We start from the raw sequence: 15,775 nt of genomic DNA on the forward strand, positions 1-15,775 counted from the left end.
TAAATTTCAAAAAATGATAAATAAAAAAAATATTAAGAATAAAAAAAACACAATCTTAAATTTATACATTTCTTTTTATTTCACCAAAATGTAATAATATGCATCTAAATCATTAATACTTTTTTTTAAGATAAACTTAATTATTTGTATGACAACAAAAATATATATTACATGTATAATCCCTCATGTCTCTACCCATTTCCTTTTTCCTGCATAAATACCATTCTGTTACATATCATATCATATTTTTAGAAAAATTATATTTTTGTTAATAAAATGTAAATCATAAGACCATTAAATTGAATTTTATTTATGTAAAAATAAGAAAGTATTAAATGAGGATTCCAAACTTTCCACATGATGTAGTTGGTTAAAATGTAACAAATAGTTTCTAATTACTAATAATTAATGGATATGTTTTTATAGAGACTAATAATTATATAAGTTATATAAACAGATAAAACACAGATACCAAGTTATACCCAGTAATGTCCATAAGACCATTAAATTGAATTTCATTTATGTAAAAATAAGAAAGTATTATTAGGATTCCAAACTTTCCACATGATGTAGTTGATTAAAATGTAACAAATAGTTATCTAATTATTAAAAATTAATGGATATGTTTTTATAGAGACTAATAATTATATAACTTATATAATTGTGTAGGTTAAAGTTTATAAATGAGTATTAACAAAAATAAATTGGTCAAGAATGGGGCAGCTAATAAGCTTAAACCAAGTTGGTGTTTTAAATTATTTATCAGTTACAAGACCATTTGATAAAAACGGAAAATGCCCTAAGGTCCAAAATCGCATGATGTCATGGAGCTCAAATGATCTAGAATGTTTATAATAGGAAGAAGAAAATGACTTACCAGTATCACCACATCTAATATGCTGCCATAATCCACAATTATCACATGAAACAGCAAAATCAGAACTATTAACACGCTTTTTTTTACAATTTGAATCAATACACCAAAATATTTGTTTTGGGGGCATTTTGACAGAGTAACAATATATACCTATAGTATGATATTCTCTAAAATTGTTCTGGTATATATGGGGACAATGAGTAAAAACAATTTGCATTGAGTATTTGTCTTATTAACTTTGTTACGTTTGATGTTTTGATATTCTTTTGCCACGACATAAAGATGCAATATTCTTTAGAATTCATAAAATCAAACAACAACATCTTCAAATGAATTTTAATAATAATGGTGTGAACAAACTCCTTTAATTTTATGTGTTATTATTACACTTTGATAATTAACAAATTATTTGAAAAGAGTTTATCACACCAAAAAATTGTTATTTCCCAATTAACACTGCACATCAATAAGACAGACATTCAGACAAACAAACAATAAAAAACACTTGGACAGACCCCCATTGGACACACATTAAAGCAGAAACATCATTAATCAAGTGAAGTGTGCCCCATGGTAGGTGTGATCACACCTTAGGAACCTAATCAATTATGTTTACATCTTGGTGGGTGTAATGTCCAGGCTTGGTGGGTGTAATGACCAGGCTTGGTGGGTGTAATGACCAGGGGTGTAACGTCCAGGGGGTGTAATGACTGGACACCGGTTGGGAAAGGTCCGGTTGATGCTCTGACCGATTTCTTTCCAATATGGCTGCCAATAAGAAAAAGGAAAACAAAACACGTGTAAAATCTAGTTCATTCAAATTAGAAGGAATAAAAGAACTTGGAGGGACCGAGGTTAGATACATATATTATTCCAAATTATATTTTCCCTATTATTTGTTATTTATGAGACGTAATCATGTATTTACTGGCGCGTATAGCAAAGTGTAAGTAATCCGGATGCAACTTTTATTCGGGCAGCATGCATTTATGTTTACAGTTTCTTTCTAAGTAAATAAGTTGTGAAGAATGTATCAATAATTTTGTCATCTAGTTCAGTGCCAATGTTGGTATTCTTTTGCATTTTGATATGCAAACGCTGTATGCTACAGGAAGATGTGGCACTCTTGCAAGATGTAGCAGACAGCGGTTCTGGGTCAGAAGCAGAAAGTGTTGCAGATGATGTCTCAGATGATGATTCCATCCAACAGGATGAGGTGAGAACTGATAAATGTGGTGCTTTCTAAAGCTGAAAGGACCTTTTTCACTTTCAGGATCAGCGATTTTTTCCCCACTTGAAATGTATTTGAAGTCCTATTTGAAAAAATATGCGCGTAAACCCCTGAAATTTGGAAATTCACATCATGAAGTCTTCATATTGGGAAATTGGTGTATTTGATTTTTTGCTCCCAAATGCTTTAAATTTGATAACTAAGTGTTGTCAAGTTGTCAATATTATATTCACTTATGTTAAAGCCATAGAGCTGCATAGGGAATCTAAATATGATTTAAAAAAAAAATAAAAAAAAAATATATATATATATATATATATATATATATATATATATATATATATATATATATATATATATATAATTTGAAACCTTCAATTGGTTGTTTTTTTACAGCGATTCAGAAATTTGTAGTTGTTTCCTAATTGTGAAAGTGCCGTTTTCCGGTACTTTTTAAGCAGGATACAAAATTGTTGAGGATATTTTCAATTCAGAAAGCCTAATAACAGTCCAGCATTTTTTCTTACCGCTTTGAGAATGGTACCGGAACTGGTCAAATTAGGAAAATTAGCGGCGTTTTCATCGAAATTGGGAAATTTATTTATTATGCTGAAAACTTTATAAGACCTGTATAAATAATAAGTTGCATATTAACATCAAAGTGGTGAATGATTTCCTGTTTCTATCAACACTAAACAAAGAGTTTATTACACCAAACACTCTTTTAACTGCAGATGTGCTTGAAATTATCAACTGTCTTAATCAGGAGCTTCATGTTCCGTAGGATAACATGCATATGAATTAACCATGTTAACATCAATAGATTTGACCGTTGATGCAACTTTGCTTTAATCAACATCTGGCAACTATGCACTGGGCTCAATATTTGATGCATAATCCCCAATTTTAAAAGTAAGAAATGTGTAAATGCACAAGTGAAAATCAGTTCCGGTAATTTTTCATTTTTGCTCCTCAAATCGGTTACATCCTACTTAACGAGTAATATAAGAGTATGGCTCCATGACACTGAAGATGCACACCATTGTGAATCAGTTATGTCTGAATTACCAGGTGTCATTATCAATGGATAGTTTCAGTCAGGGTTTTTTTCCCTTTGAGACCCGCCCAATTTCTGCCCTTTCCCTAGACGTATTTTTCCCCTCTTACAGAGATTTTCTCAAAAACAATGATATCTTAAAAAAAAATAATTCTTTTTTAACCTTTAATTATATATATTAACCTGATCCAGTGTAGAAAATATAAATATGTTGCTTAATTAAATTATCTGCTGCCTTGAATTTGTTTTAAAAACTGTAAAATATGTTAAATTGATTATTTGCGACTTTCTTTATTTTCCCCTAAATCCGGCGTTTCCCACGCTTTTTTTCCACTCAAAAAAAGTCCAGGCCCTTGCCCCAAAATCAGATTAAAAAAACCTATACCTACCACACTAATCAGTCCTTATGGCGCATTCCTCCACGAACAAATCGTGGCCAGTTCCTTTGGAGACTGATGATGGCAACCTGGTGTAATCCTCGTGGAAATTGTGCAGTTCATTCTTAATGTCGTCAAAACATTTATTCCAACAATTAAAGCCATATAAGAAATTAATATTTAATTACCTAAAACTGTAAATGTTTTGTTGCATTATTTAATTACCCTAATTAAATGTGTAATCCGAAAAACACTTTCAAGTTTTAATGTTAACACCATGTTATCAAATTTTAGCTTCAAATAAACAGTGCACAAGTCATGTAATTTTCATGTTCATTCTTTGTTTTGATAAAAAGCGCTAAAAAAGTATGCTGCGTATGTAAAACGTCACGTTACCACATGGAAAGGGTGGGTTTATTGATTTTTGTATAAAAACTAAGAAGCGTAGAGACAATTGAAATCTGTAAAATTGAATTTTGTATTGGTCACTGTAACTAAATTATATCGCAAATGATTTTGAAAAGACATTTCATCAGAATTAATTTAAAATCAAACATGCTGTACCTTTATTGTTACAGTCTTTTAGATGATTAATTAATGAAGCAGTTATTATACTTTAGACAGTACTGGGTAAACAGAAAATTCTGACAAAACTGGATTAAGTGTTGGGTGTTGTAAAAACACGCTCAGATTAAGTGTTGGGTGTTGTAAAAACACGCTTAGCAGGTATACCGACATATTTTGTAGTCTGCAATATTTTTACAAAGAGATTGACATGTACGTATGCAACTATTTGCAGATTTTTTTATTGCAAACTGCAAGTGGGAATTTGTTATTTTTAAATTGTGAAAAATGGTCTCATTAAGAATGGTGCAATTTTACAGTACCAACTTTATATAGAGGAAAAAAGGTGCAGTTGGTCCCTTATCAGTTCAATGGAGGATTTCTTGTAAAAACCAATAACACTTGCACTAAATGATTGATAAAACCATTATTTATGAATCTTAAGTAAAAATAAAAACAAATTAAAGTCATTAAAAGACTCAAATTTAATCTGTTTATGAATATTATTGTTATTTTAATATTATTTTGTTAGGCCATAGAAAATAAATACACTGCAACGCCGATATATCGCGGACCTTTATATCGCGCTGTCCAATATATCGTGCTTCGGCTATGGCTCCCAAAAATACCGACGAGCATGATCACTAAATGACATGTTTTAATCTGAGAATTCGCTAACTTAAGCAAAAAAACGGATCTAGCTAGTATCAACACCCCATATTTCGCGGCTTATTATTGCATGCAGTGAAGCGTGAAAAACAGTCGATTAGTGACAATGTTGTTTACACAAGGCTGGGGTTGTTTTTAACACTTAGGAAATATCCAAATTAGTGTCATTGTACACAAAAAGGTAATAATGGCAGTTTACTGGTATATAAATCGTTTAATTTCGGTACTGGTCATGAATTTCTTTGTCCTGATAAAAAGCGCGCGAAAATTGGCGTGGGTGTATTTATTTGAAAATAAAAATTTCAGCCGGCACAACATTGCGATAATTTAATTTCCGTTAAAAGTTTCGTTGCAAATTTCAACAAAAGTACCGCGGTATCTCGCGAATTATGTGGCATTGACATTTCCTCTTAATAAAATATAATTCAAACACGCGATATCGTTACCTTTACGATAAGGGTTAAAACGAATCTATGCACAATGTATTTTGTACGTTTTTTACGGCAAGAATTTTTCATTTTAGCTGATTCGCGAGGGATCGTACATGAAAATAAAAAACATAATTTACATTTTGGTTTTTATGATAAATACACAGATACTTATGTAGTAATGAAAACGTTTATTGTAGAATTTGTTTGCAATTATTACAATACAAATATGTTGCAGCACTGTATATAAAATGAAAACATTGGGGAAATTTGACAAGTTAACCGCAATACAATTAAGTTAGAAATTTCTTGAGTTTTATCGCGCGCCGGATATATCGCGCTCATGATCTTTGGACCCCACCAACCGGGATATATCGGCGTTGCAGTGTAACTAGATTCTTATCCTAATTTTGAGGAAAATTGGGGCGGGTGGGTGGGTTTTATTTTTTAATTTTTATTTTTCATTTTATGTGTTGGACCTATATGCATATATAAGTAATGAAATGTTCACGAATTTGCTTATTTATTTTTATGCATAACGCCTATGTGTATGTATGTTTGTTAAATTATATAGAATAAAAAAAATACATTATGTGTTTTATTTTATCCTTTTAATATCATGTTAAACATATTATGACATTCAATAAAACATTGACTTGACAAAACATAGACTAGACAAAGTATTAAAGAAAATACAAATCTGTAACAGAACCCTTTACATTATTGTTTCAGTATGACTAGATATCATTGATTAAAACATGGTATGCATTCAATAGACAGCATTTACTATTTCAAGTTCAGTTTGTATTAATTGGATGAAGAATAGATGTTCAGAATGAAGATGATAACATTTAATATGGGAAGTTTCAGGGGTGTCTCCAATACTAAAGTCAATAAAAATTTCTAGACAGCCGACAGTTTGACTAACTGTAACAACGGGTGACACCTGTGTCAATTCTAATTTATTTCGGCCGACGAAGGCACAGACGATTTTAGGGTGGTCAACTTTCAATGTTAGGGCTCGAACTTAACTTTTTTTTCTACTTGCAAAAAATGTGAGCAGCTTTAATACCAACTCGCAAAATCAAAAACATTCTCGCAATTTTGATGGAAACATAAAAAAGCTTGGACATTAGTTTAGTACTATTAACTTTTCTTTTCTACTTGCAAAAAAATGCGAGCAGCTTTTATACCAACTCGCAAAATCAAAAACATTCTCGCAATTTTGATGGAAACATAAAAAAGCTTGGACATTAGTTTAGTAGTATTAAAACAAAATTAAAGTACTTTACATACACATTTAATTTCTGCAACCATACAAAGATGTCAGTTCCTTGGACCATAAGGACCCACATCAAGTTGATTGACCATCTTCATCTACAACAAGTTTTAATTTTATATTAAGTTATTTTTCCCACCTTTTCACTGTTTTCGTAGAAGGATTAAATATTTGTTTTTTTTCTAACTCAACGGTTAACTTTGCTTTATCTTTTGTATTGTTATTTCCATCTGTGGGCAAAAAGAAACAAGTTATTTTTCGCTTCGACACCATGTCTTTTCAAGTTCAATGAACACGTGTGAATATTCGATTGTTTCACTTCATTTGTACCAATATCATCCGCGTATCTCTACTATAAGTATACCAGTCTACATACAAGGTGCGCGCTTCCGCATAAGAGTATTCCGGCGTTCTATAAATTGATCTAAGATTTAGCGTTCAGGAAGTTGAGCGCAATTAGCATTATTACTCGCTACTTTTCCCCATTTATTTACTCGCAAAAAGTACTAGTGGCTTAAAACTTAACTCGCAATTGGTATTTTTCACTCGCATTTAGCGAGTGTGCGAGTGTTAATTTCGAGCCCTGAATGGGGCTTGATCATACGAACCACAAATGAACTCATCGTACAGGTCCGCAAAAGTTAAAGTTTCTGCACATTTTGACACCCTGTACCAATCTTTTACGGTTGTAACGCCGTTTCTAAACCTCAAAATAAGAAACATTTTGTTGTTGTTTTCGTTCGATCACTTAAATTTCAGACGCTTGTGCGCCGTTAAAAATCAATATGCATCTCGGAGACATTTGAGTTGCCGATTTGCACTTCGCTATTTTCGTACTCATTCAGCCGTTTCGTCCTCAGTATTTTGCGGCTCAAATTTTTTTACGGATTTTTTTTTCAAAATAATTTTTTTCGGGCGGGACGATTTTCGATGGGCGGGCGGGGAGGAGAATCTAGGAATTTATTTTCTATGGCCTTATGATATTTCTTGTTGATTTAAAAAGAAGAACAATGGGTTTTATCGCTGCCAAGTACATATGTCTAAATTTGGACCATTGACCTTCAACTTTGACCTTGACTTTGACAAATTAAGGAAAATTTGTTTACTTTGTACGGAGCATTACTTTGCCTGGCATTGACTGATTATCAAATATCTGGCAGAAATGAGACATGGTGTGTTATGTCTGTTTTATGTGCAAGAACCCAATTCATTATGTCCACGGTCAAAGTCTCAATTGAAGGTCACAGCTTTTAAATAGCAGATTGTGTTTGCCACTTTGTTTGGAACATAGCTTTGTCCATCATTGTTGGATTTTCAAATAACTGATTTGAAATGACCAGCCTGATGAGATTGAGTGTGAACCAGGTCACTGGGTCTTATGCAGTGTTCTGCCTAAGTATCAAAAGTGTTGGAACAAATATCTCACAGCGTATGAAAACTTGGGGACTAATTCCATACTTTGAGACACAAACCAGGGATTTTTTCCTTCTTTTTGCTGAATTGTTCTTGACCCCCTTATTTTGTGAAAAATGAGTCACACACTTCAAAATGTGAAAAAAAATGAGTCGCAAGCTTTTGTAAATTGTGAGTCACAAACCTCTTTAAATTGTGAAAATTTGAGTCGCAAAGTTCTCAAATTTGTGAAAAACAGCCATTCTCTTAGAAGGATAGGAAGCCCTGCAAAGTAATGAACTGTCAATTTTTATTTTTACACTCCTGGCTTAAAATTTAACCAATATTTTTGGAAATTCTTGTTCAGTTATTTTGAGCTCACCTGAGCACAATGTGCTCATGGTGAGCTTTTGTGATCGCCTTTTGTCTTTCGTGCGTTGTATGGCCTCAACATTCCTTGTTAACACTCAGATCTCTAGAGGCCACATTTATTGTCTGATCAAGAAGATTTGTGCCAATGATATCTTTGACGAGTTTGAAAATGGTTCCGGTTGGTTGAAAAACATGGCCACCACAGGTCGGGGCATTTTTCCTTATATGGCTATTTTGAAACCTTGTTAACACTCTAGAGGCCACATTTATTGTCTGATCATAATGAAAATTGGTAAGAAGATTTGTCCCAATGATATCTTGGTCAATTTTGAAAAATGGTTCCGGTTGGGTGAAAACATTGCCAGCATGGGGTGGGCACTTTTCCTTATATGGCTATAGTTAAAACTTGTTAACACTCTAAAAGTTACATTTATAGTCCAATCTGCATGAAACTTGGTCAGAACATTTGTTCTTATGATATCTTGGATGAGTTCCAAAATGGTTCTGGTGTGTTGAAAAACATTGCCACCAGGGGGCAGGCCGTTTTCCTTATATGGCTATAGTAAAACCTTGTTACATGTAACACTCTAGAGGGCTCATTTATTGTCCGATCGTCATGAAACTTGGTCAGAAGATTTGTCCCAATAAAATCTTGGACGAGTTGGAAATTGAACTGATTACATTGTCACCAATAAGTATTGCTTCAGACTGCATGCAACCAACTACATCTGTCGTCCAATGGCGTTTTTGTCCCCTACCGGTTTCACCGGAGGGGACTTATGGTTTGCGCTCTGTGTGTCCGTCTGTCTGTCTGTGAGTCTGTCTGTCACACTTTTCTGGATCCTTCGATAACTTAATATTTTTTCATGAAACTTGAAACATGGATAGATGGCAATATGGACATTATGCACGTCATTTCATTTTGTTCCTACGTCAAAAATTCTGGTTGCTATGGCAACAAATAGACTAGAAATACTGCTGAAAATGGTGGTTTTCTGGATCCTGCGATAACTTTCAAAGTTCTTAATATTTTTTCATGAAACTTGCAACATGGATAGATGGCAATATGGACATTATGCAAGTCATTTCATTTTTTTCCTACGTCAAAAATTGTGGTTGCTATGGCAACCAAAAAAATAATAATCTGAAAATGGTGGAATTTCTGACAATGGTGGAGCCGGTAGGGGACCATATTGCTTGACAATAGCCTTGTTAAGTTTTATTCTTTCTCAAGGAAATTTTCAATCCACACTTTTTGTGTAGAAGACAATGCCATCTTGGAAAACATCATTGATAACTCTCCAATAGAGAGAAATATTTTGCATGCATCATTTTATTGATTGGCTAAGATGGAAAAGCCATATTTGACTCAAAAAATTGGAAAGCAAATCTAAAATGAACGTTTGATTCATACTCTGTAAACTTAGAGAAATTTGATATTTGTCCCAATTCACGGACCAGTTTATTGTGACATATGTGAAAATTATGCCATGCAGTCATAATTTCACGGCCTCACAACTCTGCTAAGGTCAAGTTCACAAGTAAAGGTCAAGGTCAAAACATTGTCATAAGCAAATCAAGGATTTTGAAAAGTTTTGCATGTTACATGCATACTGAGTGGTGCACACTATAAATAGTACATATGTTAAAGTTGTATCTTCAATTGTAATACTTTTATTATTATTATTGGCAAAACATGGTTTCAACTTATTGAAAATGGCAAAATTTAGTGGCTTTGTGATGTTGAGCATATACAATTCCTGATAAAGTTAGTATTATTTGTATACCAAATAGCGTTGCAGTAAAAATGCATGTTGCAAGCAATATGCAATTTGCTCAGTTTTATTTAAAAATAATGTTTCATTATACTTACTAAAATGAGTTGATTGACTGTCCACACCATATAACATACTCAATGGATAATTGTGTTGATGTATAAATTGTGAAAATGTGTTTGTATACAAAACAATGTATTGTTTCACATAACAAGTGTTGCATATTTTAGCTACTTATCTTATTTCAACATTTTTTTAATCTGATGGCAACTTTTTTTTGCAGATTCAGAACTTTTTGAAGCAATTGGATATTGAAAGGCATAGGCCAAAAGTCAAAGGGTAAGTTTATGCTATTGTTGTTATAACTGCTTTATTTTACAATGCCTTTTGTACTGAAATGTTTGTGAATATTATTTAAAATTTTCTAATACATGTAGAGAGCATTTGGGATCTTTTGTTTTGTTTTGTTTACTTTGTTCTGGGTATTGTTTGCATGTTAACTAAATACCGAGGGTTACATATTCGTGTGAAATGTTATCTCTGCTTTTACAACAAGACTAAGCAATTCAATTATAACTTCTTTCACAATATTTGTGAGGCTTGATACATTTTCAATGTATTTTTTTCATGTTTTAACAGGGTCCAGTAATATGATAAACATCATTAAATAACCAAATATAATTGACATAGTGTTTGTATTAAATTAATCCAATAACTCTCTAGGAACATAGAATGTTAATCAGTACCCAACCAGTTTAAATACATTGAAAACAATCTTTGTAAAGTCACAATCATTGTTTGTTGATCTTAGTTCCAAGCAGGCAGAACATACTGAGGCTGCAAATGAGGATCAAGAACCATCTACATCATCTAACAAGGTGGACAAGAAAGAAAAAAACAAATACAAGGTTAGTGCAAATTTAATCTTTGTTGGTTACAATTGGCCCAAATAAGCCAATGAAAATTGATGTACAAACTCTTTGCCCAATTTTTCTGGAGCAAGATAAAATATTGTCGACATCAAGTCTATATTTCATCAATGGTCAATATTCTTTGCGTTCACTCATGCATAGACATGGTTAATCATAGCCATGAACATCATCTATACTAATAGACTTGAGGGTCTGAATAAAAAGGGTCTTATTATTGGGGTTTTCATTTTACCAAGGTATTGTATATCACCAATTTGTTTAAACAAAAATTCCATTAAAATAACGGAAAGTGTAGTCCCTGATTAGCCTGTGCAGAGGCTAATCTGGGACAATACATTACGCACATGTATAAAGTCCAGTTTTCCGAGAACATAACTCACCTTGTAACACACAACCCAACTGATTTCTGATGTAGGTTCAGCATTCTGAAGTATCAAGCTCAGTGAAGGACCCAGGAGTTGAGTATAGGGCGCATGTGCGGGCCTACCAGTCCAGAAAATACCTGCTTGTGAAACCAGGAGAGTACTTTGATACAACACAGGTCAGTTATAGTGTAGTACAACACAGGTCAGTTATAGTGTAGTACAACACAGGTCAGTTACAGTGTAGTACAACACAGGTCAGTTACAGGGTAGTACAACACAGGTCAGTTACAGGGTAATACAACACAGGTCAGTTACAGTGTAGTACAACACAGGTCAGTTACAGTGTAGTATAACACAAGTCAGTTATAGTGTAGTACAACACAGGTCAGTTATAGTGTAGTACAACACAGGTCAGTTATAGTGTAGTACAACACAGGTCAGTTACAGGGTATTACAACACAGGTCAGTTACAGTGTAGTACAGCACAGGTCGGTTACAGTGTAGTACAGCACAGGTCAGTTACAGTGTAGTACAGCACAGGTCAGTTACAGTGTAATACAACACAGGTCAGTATAGTGTAGTTTAACACAGGTCAGTTACAGTGTAGTACAACACAGGTCAGTTACAGGGTAGTACAGCACAGGTCAGTTACAGTGTAGTACAGCACAGGTCAGTTACAGTGTAGTACAACACAGGTCAGTTATAGTGTAGTACAGCACAGGTCAGTTACAGTGTAGTACAACACAGGTCAGTTACAGTGTAGTACAACACAGAACAGTTACAGTGTAGTATAACACAGGTCAGTTACAATGTAGTACAGCACAGGTCAGTTACAGTGTATTACAACACAGGTCAGTTATAGTGTAGTACAGCACAGGTCAGTTACAGGGTAGTATAACACAGGCCAGTTATAGTGTAGTACAGCACAGGTCAGTTACAGGGTAGGACAACACAGGTCAGTTATAGTGTAGTACAACACAGGTCAGTTACAGGGTAGTACAACACATGTCAGTTATAGTGTAGTACAGCACAGGTTAGTTACAGCGTAGTACAACACAGGTCAGTTACAGTGTAGTACAACACAAGTTAGTTTCAGGGTAGTACAACACAGGTCAGTTACAGTGTAGTACAACACAGGTCAGCTGCAGTGAAGTACAACACAGGTCAGTTACAGTGAAGTACAACACAGGTCAGTTACAGTGTAGTGCAACACAGGTCAGTTACAGTGTAGTGCAACACAGGTCAGTTACAGTGTAGTACAATTCAGGTCAGTTACAGTGTAGTACAACACATGCCAGTTAAAGTTTAGTACAACACTGGTCAGAATAGTGTAGTACAACACAGGTCAGTTATTGTGTAGTACAACATAGGTCAGTTATAATGTAGTACAACACAGGTCAGTTACAGAGTAGCACAACACATGTGAGTTATAATGTAATACAACACAGCCCAGTTACAGTGTAGTACAACACAGATCAGTTGTATTGTAGTGAAACCAGGAGAGTACTTTAATAGAACACAAGTCAGATATATTGTTGTGTTAATTAAGTTAAATCATTTGGTTAATTACTTTTAGCAAATAATATGGACAATCAAACTTTAAATGTTTTTATAAAGGTCAAAAGGACTCCTGCTGTCTATTGCAATAGTCTCCACATGAGACAATTTATTTAATATGGCAATTAAATATTCAAATTTTCTGCTTTGTTGAACTAACACACCTGTTAAAAACAGAGGCAGAAGAATGACGTTTGCTGTATGTATCAATAAGAAGTCTGCTGGGTGTAGGCCTGTAGTTTATGGTTTATCTCACCATTCTACCATGGCCCTTGTTTTTAAAATCCTTATCATCTAAACGGAAAACTATTGTCGCAAAAAACAACACATTCTGGTCAATTATTTCGATCTTTATGTAGCACTAAGTTCATTATGTCCTTTTTTTAGGCCTCCGAGGGAGATGGAAACCTGCCTGGACTGCCCAGTGATTTGACGAGGCAGATGGAAGAGTTTGCAGCCAAGCTTCTCAGTGATGAGATAGACGTCTACAACAAACGTAAGATGTAGAGAAATCTGTCAAAACCTTTGAGTGGTGCTCTGGAAAACTGGGCTTCATAAATAACTATGATTTTTTTTTCTATACATATCTCATAATAACAATTTTCTTCCAAAATCAAAACTAAGAGCCCTACTCCCATGAAGTGAAAAATTCTTACATGAGTATTTGCTTTCCTTCTCTATACCTCAGAGCGAGAAAATGCCAAGCGTTCAGATGTGCAGTGGATGAGGACTGTGCTGACGTCTGGTACACTGGCTGACAAGGTCGCTGCCTTGACCGTGCTGCTACAGGAGTCACCGCTCCACAATGTCACGTACATTGACACCCTCCTCAATATGGCCCGCAAGAAAAACCGGCGAGAGAACCTTCAGGCCGTCGGTAATAGAACCTTGTAATGCTGTCTTTTCAAATTTGTGGCCGAAATTCTTCCCCATTCCCAATGTTAAAAAGTATATATTTTTACAAAAATAATGCCTAAAATTGCCAATTAAAGGTTTTTCCTTACCAAGGGCTCAGCCCCATTCCAAATATGGTGGAAAAACACTGAAAACCTTGTGTTCGTTAATGTGATTTTTGTGTTTATTGTCATATAAATTTAGTGGGGTTTTTATGCCCCGAAGGGTGACATATAGTTTTTTAACTGTCTTTCAGTCCGTCCATCTGTCTGTAAGTCAGTCCGTCCATCCATCCGTCTGAAAACTTAAACATTGGTCATAACTTTTGCATTATTGAAGATAGCAACTTGATATTTGATTTGCATGTGTATCTCATGGAGCTGCACATTTTGTGTGGTGAAAGGTCAAGGTCATCCTTCAAGGTCAAAGGTCAAATATATGGCTTCAAAGCGGCGCAGAAGGGGGCATTGTGTTTCTGACAAACACATCTCTTGTTTATAAATGTTCTTCTTGAAAAATGGGTATAATACATGTGCCTTAAGAGTTGTCCCAGATTAGCCTGTGCAGGCTGCACAGGCTAATTAGGGAACACTTTCCACTTATATGGATTTTTTTGTATGAAGAAGGTTTCTTCTAAATAAAAATCCAGTGTAGGTGAAAAGTGTAATCCCTGATTAGCTTGTGTGGACTGCACATGCTTATCTGGAACTACACTAAACGCACATGCATTAAGCCTTGAAAGACAAGCACATACGTGTAATTTGAACAGTGACATTTCTGTTGAATTTAAAAATGCAAATCATAGCCTCTTTGGATATTATACTTCTACTTACATTTTGTCCCCTGGATGCATGTGTGTAAAGTGTCATCCCAGTCTGCACAGGATAATAAGGGACAAGGCTTTCAGCTTTTTATGCCCCCGGTAGGGTGGCAAATAGCAGTTGAACTGTCCGTCAGTCAGTCCGTTAGTCTGTCAGTCTGTGCGTCTGTCCGTCCGAAAACTTTAACATTGGTAATAACTTTTGCATTATTGAAGATAGCAACTTGATATTTGGCATGCATGTGTATCTCATGAAGCTGCACATTTGAGTGGTGAAAGGTCAAGGTCATCCTTCAAGGTAAAGAGTAAAAAAATACAATCCCAGGTAAGTAATAAGCTTTAAAAGGGAGATTATTTCTAAATCTGCCAAATGATGTATTGAAATTTTATTTTAAAGCGGCGCAATAGGGGTCATTGTGTTTCTGACAAACACATCATTTGTATGGTATTGTTCTTTAAAGGCAGTCTTTTTTAAGCAAAATTTAGGCAGACAGTGTCGCACATGCATTAAGCCTTGTTTTTGCATAGCACAGCTTGAATTTATATTGTCATTTAATGGTTTCTAGTTAGTGTGTTTAATCCATGGTCTTAAACAGATTTTTTTAACAGTGTTTTTTCTATGAACCCTTGTACTCGTATAAGTGTAATTAAAACAGTGACATTGCTATTGAATTTAAACATTTAAATATAAAGGAAATTTGTTCATGTCAGTGTAAGATCCTTTGTTATTTTACGAGTGATCATAGAAAATATATTTTTACGAGTGGCGCAGCCATGAGTCAAAATATTATTTGTCTATGATCACTAGTGAAATAACAAACGATATTACACTGACATGAACAAATTTTCTGTTTGTTTTATTCCCCTTTTTCAAGAAAATAATTAACAGCTGTTTCCCTTTCGCTGAAAAGTTACCCTGTCTCCCGTGGCGTGCCTCAATACAGGAAACAACATGTGACTCGCTCTAGGAAAACAAAGCTTAATGCATAAAGTAAATCCTGATGTGATAATCTAAAAATAGAAAAAGTAGTTACGAAAATGTGTTATTTTCACCTGTGAAAAAAACAATTTGTTTATTTTCACTGCTGTTATTTCACTGCAGAAATTTTATATTTTATCATGAGGTCTAAAAGGAAATAGAATCTTTTATTTAATACTTATACACACACATAAGCCTCATTCTGTG

General features: G+C 34.3%; 1 protein-coding gene across 1 annotated transcript in view; it reads left to right on the forward strand.

The window, feature by feature from the left end:
- The first annotated feature begins 1,571 nt into the window (after positions 1-1,571).
- Positions 1,572-15,775, forward strand: part of LOC127873447 (CCAAT/enhancer-binding protein zeta-like) — a 66,338-nt gene continuing 52,134 nt past the window's right edge. Inside the window, exons 1-7 of the mRNA XM_052417313.1 lie at positions 1,572-1,731; positions 1,989-2,093; positions 10,305-10,360; positions 10,833-10,929; positions 11,369-11,494; positions 13,263-13,371; positions 13,564-13,752. Of these exons, the coding sequence (XP_052273273.1) occupies positions 1,642-1,731; positions 1,989-2,093; positions 10,305-10,360; positions 10,833-10,929; positions 11,369-11,494; positions 13,263-13,371; positions 13,564-13,752 (772 nt within the window). The 5' untranslated portion in view covers positions 1,572-1,641. The remainder of the gene's footprint in view (positions 1,732-1,988; positions 2,094-10,304; positions 10,361-10,832; positions 10,930-11,368; positions 11,495-13,262; positions 13,372-13,563; positions 13,753-15,775) is intronic.

The sequence above is a fragment of the Dreissena polymorpha genome, chromosome 3, assembly GCF_020536995.1.
Source record: "Dreissena polymorpha isolate Duluth1 chromosome 3, UMN_Dpol_1.0, whole genome shotgun sequence".
Lineage (NCBI taxonomy): Eukaryota > Metazoa > Mollusca > Bivalvia > Myida > Dreissenidae > Dreissena > Dreissena polymorpha.